This window comes from Orycteropus afer, unplaced genomic scaffold (assembly GCF_000298275.1).
Source record: "Orycteropus afer afer isolate SDZICR_OR568_19922 unplaced genomic scaffold, OryAfe1.0 scaffold00012, whole genome shotgun sequence".
Taxonomy (NCBI): Eukaryota; Metazoa; Chordata; class Mammalia; order Tubulidentata; family Orycteropodidae; genus Orycteropus; species Orycteropus afer.
The window spans coordinates 7417745-7425658 of record NW_006921599.1 but is presented as its reverse complement, the minus strand read 5'-3'; the positions used below and the strand labels follow the sequence as shown (position 1 = coordinate 7425658).

Sequence of the window (7914 nt, the reverse complement as noted above, 5' to 3'; positions counted from 1 at the left end):
GATTATCTTCTGTGTCTGTATTAATTGGTTTCCCTTTTCTTTGTTGAAGAGGGTCTGTGCAATCCTTCTGCCTAGTCCGCCATCTTGCCCCGCCCCTCTTCTCTATTTTAGAAGCTCTTTTTAAATTAGGAATATCAACTCTTTAAGGTTGTTTATTAACCTAAGAAAATGGTCACAATATGTTGGAGGCAAAAAGCACAAAATAATAAATTTGTAGTCAGTGTGAACACTACAGAGTTTGTTGGATGTATGTGTTGTTGTTGTTATGTGCTGTAGAGTCAGACCCGACTCATAGCGACCCCTCCTTGGGCTTCCGAGGCAGTATCCCTATGGAAGTAGATTGTTCCATCTTCCTTCCGAGGAGTGGCTAGTGAGTTTGAACCGCCAGCCTTCTGGTTAGCAGTCAAGTGCCTTAGCCCCTAGGCTACCAGAACTCCCTGGATGTATATAGAAAGACAAATTTGTACATCCTAAATATCACTAGCAATTAACTTTGTGTAGCTGAGATTATAAGTGATTTTTATATCCTCTTTATTCTTTGCATAATTTCTCATTATGAACACACTATAAATCTAGAAAAAATATAGAAAACTTTAATAAGACTTTGGGTGAAAGATGTACATTGATAACCAAGATACTGATTAATGTATTTCAAAATTTCATATTAGTTCACAGTATTCATTTACTTTGAGCACCCATACACTCAGCAGTTACACATGGAGTACCTACGATGCCAAGCACTGTTCTGGGTTCTGGAAAACTAGCAGTGAACAAAACAGATATGGTGCTGTCCTTCACTGAGCCTATTTTCTGAGAAAGGAAGGAAGACAAAGAACATCTTAAAAACATGCACACATCTATATCTTGTTAAACATGTTGTTGTTGTTATGTGCCATTGAGTCGGACCCGACTCATAGCGACCCCTCCTTTAGTTTCCGAGGCAGTATCACTACAGAAGTAGATTGTCCAGCCTTCCTTCCGAGGAGTGGCTGGTGGGTTTGAACCTCCAGCCTTCTGGTTAGCAGTCAAGTGCCTTAGGCACTATGCTACCAAAGTCCTGTATATTAGCTTTAAAAATAAAACCAAACTCACTGCAGTTGAGTCGATTCGACTCATAGCGACCCTTCCTTGGGAAGTAGATTGCCCAATCTTCCTTCCGAGGATTGGCTGGTGGATTTGAAGTGCCAGCCTTCTTGTTAGCAGTCCAATGGCTTAGGCACTATGCTACCAGAGCTTTGGGTTGTCATTTTCTTTGCTGTGAGACATAAAAATATGTGTGTGTATGTGTGTTTACCCATGTCATTTTGTTTAAAAAGTGCATATATAATTACCCCTTTACTTGTCTGTTTCATCTAAACTATAAGCTTCTGGAGAAGAACTTTTGTCCTGTCTTTTATTCTGTTCCCTGTATGTAGCACAGTGTTTGGTGATAGTGGACATTCTAAGAGTTATGAATGACTTCCTTGACAGAAGCTCAGAATCTACAACCCTAGACTGAGAGGTTTCCTAGAGAGGTTTCCCAGGTTGCAAGACTTTCAATGATCAAACTGAGACAGCTCAGGCAACTAATTTACTTGGTTACCTTAACTTAGAGTACATTGTGATAAGCTATCGTGTGGATATGCTTGAGATGCTGGGGGCATCCAGGAGGGAACCTAAACCAGGCTTTGGAAGCTTTGAACAGTTTTCCTGGCAAGATGACATTTGAACTGACTTCTGAAGGATGAACAGGGGTTAACCAGACAAAGAGGGGCCCACTATATTTTACATATTTACTCCATTTCACATGCTTAGTTTTACTAAATTTTAGATAAAATAAACATTGGCATTTGCTTAGGTGACATAGGATCTGGTTATACTCTTATATGTAGTGAGTGCTGACTTTAAGGTCCATTCATAGCCAGTGTATGAACTCTGAGCACAGCAACTTGTGCAAAGAGGGTGTGGCCAGGTCCACACAGCTCTTCCACTCACTCTCCCAGTCCTTTAGACTTGGCTGCTACCTAATCTTTCGTAAGAGGCCACTGGACAAAAAGGCAGGGGCTGTGTTCCTTTTACTTTATTCCTCTGCTAGCTAAATATTCCACGCACATTTGTGTTAGGTACAGAGTTCACCTTCTGGATGTCTCTGTAGCACTCAAGATATCAGTGTATTGTATATCTGTATGCCGAATGAAGGATTGGTCCCCTTTAGCTCCATCTCTTTTTGTCTCATTCCTCTAACTCTCTCCCCATTCTAGTCCCACTTTGTTTCTTGCATCTTCTTCCTCCTTTTCTCCATGTCCTACTCCTCTAGACCAGCCAGTGATAGTCATAGACTTTTGCTTTGGAGGTTTAAAAAAATTGTGTTAGAAATATAAGTAAGACAACATCTGCCAGTTCAACATTTTTCATATGTACAGTTCTATTACATTGATTACATTAATCATGTTATGTAACCATCAGTCATATTCATTGCCAAATTTTCCATCACCATTAACATATTGAATGCTTTCTAAAATAATGACTTTCCCTTTTTCTCTCAGTTGCTACACATTTGCCTGTTCTAGATATATGTGAGATCATATATTATTTGTCTTGTTGTATCTGACTTATTTCACTTAGCATAATGTTTCCAAAGTTCATCCATGTTGTAACATGTATCAGGACTTCATTTTCCTTTATGGATGAATAATACTTCATCGCATGAATATACCACATTTTGTTTTTCCATTCACCTGTTGATGGACACTTGAGTTATTTCTACCTTTTGACAATTGTAGGTAGTGTTGCTATGAACATTGGTGTAGAAAATCTGTTTGTGTTCCTGCTCTTAATTCTTTTGGGTATATCCCGAGGAGGAGTATTGCTGGGTCGCACAGTAAGTCTATGTTTAACTTTTTGAGGAACTGCTGGACTGTTTTCCACAGCGGCTGTAGCATTTTGCAGTCCCACCAGCAGTAGATGAGGTTTCCAGTTTCCCCACGTCCTCTGAATTTTGCTTTGGACTTTTGCCTTTGGCTGTTGCAATTTGTTGAGTGTAGTCAGTTGCAGGGTGACTAACTGTTCCTTTTTGCTTGGTACTGTCCCAATTTTAGCACTGCAAGTCCTGTGTCCTGGGAAATCCCTCAGTTACAGTCAGTTGGGAAATTGACCTCTGGAAACTGCTATATCACCAGTGACTTGGGATGATTCTGATGCTTTGTTTTTTTGCATTCAGTATGCAAATTTGTTTCATCATAGACAGTACTATCAGGAGATATTATGTCACAGGAAATGGGTAATCTCTCTTCCCTTTTAATCTTTAGCCAAGGGCTTTTGAACATTACTTGAATCTGGAAGACAGCAGACTGCTGAATCATCTGAAGACGTGTTCAGCAGCGTCCAAACTTCCCTATGATCTCTGGTTTAAGAGGTGCTTTGCAGGATGCTTACCTGAATCCAGTCTGCAGAGGCAAGTATTTCTTTCAATGGCGTATTGAGAGCTTGGATTCAGAGAAGGAGCCTGGTTTTTCATGTGGTCATTCCTTAAATAAATTTGCTTTAGAGTAATATGCTTTAATATGCTGAAATAATCATTACAACAACAACAAAATCGATCAGTCATTTGAAATCTATCCCAGACACAGTCAGCAGTTGGAAGGAAAAAAGAAAGATCACTGAAAAATATTGTTCTGCTATGACTCTGTCAACTGCACTTTGCCTAATGTTTCAAAACCGGACATTTTGGGGGAAGGAAAGGAAAATCCTAAATCAAAGTTTCTATTTTAATAATATTTTATAACAGTACACTTACTAAAAGGAGCTCTGGTGGTACTTTACAGTGATATGATGCTGACTTCTCCAGTAGCTAATATAACAACATATGACTCTGCTTATTATTTAAAGTATAGTTAGAAAAGTTGAGAGCCCTCAAGGTGTTAGGTGCCATACAATATTTAAATTTGAAATAGTCTCTAGGACTTTTTATAGATATGAGTTTTTCTTTTCCAGAGATGTGGTAGATATTAATCTAGAGAAAATTTTGTTACTTCTCAGTTTCATCTTTAAAGTAGCTGAGTACAGTCAAAGATTTGAGCCTTTTCAGTCTGTTTCAGACATTTTTGGGCAAGAACTGTGGTTCCCAAAGTGGAAAAGGCAATGAGTTCTGACCCGTCTCCTCCAACACATTAGAATGCAGTTGAGAAGAAAGACAATACACAGAGAACATTACAAGACAATATGTAACTAAGCATATAGAGAGTGTACTATCAACTTTTCAGAGTTAACAGGAATTATCAGAATAATTAGTTTAGTGGGGTTACAGGTCAGTAGGGGTTCCTGGGTGGTACAGACGGTAATATGCTTGGCTCCTAACTGAAAGGTTGGAAGTTTGAGTCCACCCAGAGGCACCTCAGAAAAAAGGTCTAGTGACCAGTTTCCAAAAAATCAGCCATTGAAACTCTCCTCTGACACACGTAGGGTCCCCGGGGGGGGGAGGGTAGTGTGTGGAATCGACTCAACAGCATCTGGTTTCCAGGTCAATAACTGGCTCCTTCAGCCCTTATAGAAATTTCAGGAATGTGTCAGAACTGCTGGAGAATGAACTTAAATTTATCTAATCTCATATGATTCTTTTGTTGTTGTTCCTTAAGTATGTATATCCAAACCCAAACCCACTGCCATCGAGTTGATTCTGACTCATTGTGACCCTATAGGACAAAGTAGAACTGCGCCATAGGGTTTCTGAGGCTGTAAATCTTTGTGGAAGCAGACTGCCTCATCTTTCTCCCTGGAGGGCTGGTGATTTCGAACCACCAACATTTTGGTTAGTAGCCAAATGCTGTAAATACTGTGCTACCAGAGCTCCTTTTAGTATGTATACTGTTATAAAATATTATTAAAATAGGAACTTTGATTTAGGACTTTCCTTTCCTTCCCCCAAAATGTCAGGTTTTGAAACATTAGGCAAAGGGCAGTTGGTAGAGTCATAGCAGAACAATATTTTTCAGTGATCTTTCTTTTTTCCTTCCAACTGCTGATTGTGTCTGAGATAGATTTCAAATGATTGATCGATTTTGTTGTTATTGTTGTAATGATTATTTCAGAATTGTCCTCTGAAGCTTTTACTTAAAATAAAAGGAGTAATCTGATTGCATTTTGTAATTTGAGATGTCTAGGTAACCATAACTTTAAAACTCATGCAAGGTTATTGTATCTCTTTGTTTTCATAGAGTTTGGGATAAAGTTGTAAGTGGATCCTGTAAGATCCTAGTTTTTGTAGCTGTGGAAATTTTACTGACCTTTAAAATAAAAGTAATGGCACTGAACAGTGCCGAGAAGATCACAAAATTTCTGGAAAATGTAAGTATGCCTGATTTGATTTGATTTAGAATCTAGACATGCAGTACTGCATTAAATTATTTCATGGAAATGATACAGTATATTTTTAGATTCTAAGAAATATTTTATCCACTTGAAAACGTTTTGATTTAAAGTTGTTCTGTGGATGATGGTCGTTTGCACTCTCTGCTTATGTGGGGGCGTTGGGGGTGGACGGTGTGTGGAATTGGTGATCATGGTAGTGAGACTGAGGAGAGTACCTGGGAGCATGTCAAGGAAAGGGAGAAGGACTGTCGCTGCAGGATGAGTGATGTTCAGTAATGGAAAAGGAATCCTTTTTGGGATGTTTGGGGGATTTTGTGAACTTTTTCATTTTGGTTATAGTCTCTGGCATAACCCCACTTGGGGTTTGGTAATGTGTTTAAGTATTAACTTAGCGGATGTTGAGAACAGTCTAGAGGATTCCGCTTTTCTCTGATGTATCTTCTTCTTGTTGTTGTTATGTGCCATCGAGTCAGCCCTGACTCATAGCGACCCCTCCTTGGGTTTCCGAGGCAGTATCTTAGAGTGCTCTTTATCAGGTGACAGGAAGAAGGGGAGCGACTTATGCCTGAATGAATTTCACAGGAGCTGAAACCCATGTTTTGTTTTGTTTTTATCAGTCAGTATTAATATTTGAAAAGTACCTGGTCAGTTGTGAGTGCTAAGTGGGTGGGTGTTCAATAAATGAATCCACATCATCAAGGTAGTTGGTAGCTAACAGTGCCAAGGCTTGTGCTCAGTCTTTCATGATTAGCTCATGTAATCCTTTAAACAGCTCTGTGAAGAAGGACCATCATGAACTCGGAGGACATTATGCTGAGTGAAATAAATCAATCACAGAAGAAAAAATACTTTATTAGTCTGCTATTGTAAAAAGCTAAGGAAAGGTTTACACATAGAAGAAAACTTTCTTTGTTGGTTACCAGGGAGGGGAGGGGAGGAGAGGGGAAGGAAAATGTCTAGATAGGTTGTTTTTTTTTTTAAAAAAAGATATGTGTGTGTGTGTGTGTGTGTGTGTATACACACGGACATACACACCCCCCAAAGATTATTAGTGGTTACCAGGGTAGGAGGGAGGGGGAAGGGGGAAACTTTTGTTTTTGTTTGGAGGGCATTGAGTTTATGCTAATAGGTAGTAGAATATTTTGGAAAAGGATAGCAATAATGTGGCACAGCATGAAAAATGTAATCAATGTTCCTGAGCTATAAATGTTGAAGTTTTTATGTTAATAAATGTCTTGTTGTATATGTTTACACCACAGTAAAAATAAAAAAGAAAAAAGAAAGGGCCATCATTATCCCCACTTTAGAGGCAGCTTAGGTAAGTTGCCCAAGGTCACAGTTAGTAGGTAGTGCAGGATTTGAACCCAGAAGATTTGATACTGGAACTCTGTAGCATGTTCTCAAGTGGCATGTGAAACAAAGTTCCTGGGAGGTTTCTTTTTTAAATCATTTCCATGCCCACTTTCCTTCCTTCCGCCCTCCTCTCCCCAACTCCTTCTTTCCATTGTAACAAATATATATGTAAAAGAATATTTGACACTTACACCATCTTTCCATGTACAGTTCGTGACATTAGGTTCATCATGTTGATCATCCGTCACCATTAATGGGAGCTCAGTGTACCCTAAGCAAGGACTTCTCCTTTTCTCCTCCCTTCAGCCCACCCCTGGGAGCCACTAATAGAATATAGTCTCTATACACATTTGCCTATTCTAGATACGTTGTGTAAGTAGGATCATGTAAAGGAGCTCTGCTGGTATAGTGGTTAAAGGCATTTGGCTGCTAACCAAAAGGTAGTGGTTCAAACCCAGCAGCCAATCTGTGGGAGAAAGATGAGACAGACTGCTTCTGTAAAGATTTACAGCCTTGGAAACGCAGTGAGGGGTGCTATGAGTTGGAATTGACTTGATGGCAGCAAGTTTGTTTTTTTTTGTTAGGATCATACAACATTTGTCTTTTTGTGGCTAACTTATTTCACTCAATGCCTGGCAACCTTTTATACTATCACTGTCTGAAAAACAGTGAAAGCTCCAGTAGAAATAAATTTTACGCCCCAGCAAATGAGGGAGATACTGAAGTTGTTAGTGCTGAAAAGTTCATGACGATCCTTTTGCTTGTTCACAGATTCCCCAGGACAGCTCGGATGCGATTGTGAGCAAGGCCATCGACTTATGGCACAAACACTGTGGGACCCCGGTGCATTCAGCCTGAACGCTCTTGACACTTGAGGACAGTCTGCCAGACCTGCCTTGAGCATTTTGTTTTGGGGACATGGTCCTCTACACTGAGTGAAAATCATGTTCTTGCTCTGGTGCTCAAATTGTAACTTTTTTTTCCCAGTAAAATTATTTAATTAAGATACCTGCTGTTGCTGTGTTGTGGACCAGCATCTTTTAGTTGCACCAAAGTGCAAAGTTCAATTCTGAATAGCAGTTTTAAAGGGTTATATGAAAATATCTCCAGTTTTAAAACCAGTCAGGATGGGTGGGTGGGTGCATTAGTAAGAAATGCATAACTGAGCCTGCCTCCCTCTCCCTAATTAGCACCAAGTTAGCTACTGTCTAAGGT

The 7914-nt window shown here is 39.6% G+C and overlaps 1 protein-coding gene across 1 annotated transcript in view; it reads left to right on the top strand.

Annotated features, from left to right (window-relative positions):
* LOC103206358 (TBC1 domain family member 7) overlaps positions 1–7557 on the top strand; it is a 58860-nt gene extending 51303 nt beyond the window's left edge. Inside the window, exons 5-7 of the mRNA XM_007951808.2 lie at positions 3288–3433; positions 5193–5322; positions 7471–7557. Coding sequence (XP_007949999.1) covers positions 3288–3433; positions 5193–5322; positions 7471–7557 — 363 coding nt within the window. The remainder of the gene's footprint in view (positions 1–3287; positions 3434–5192; positions 5323–7470) is intronic.
* The last annotated feature ends 357 nt before the right edge of the window (positions 7558–7914 follow it).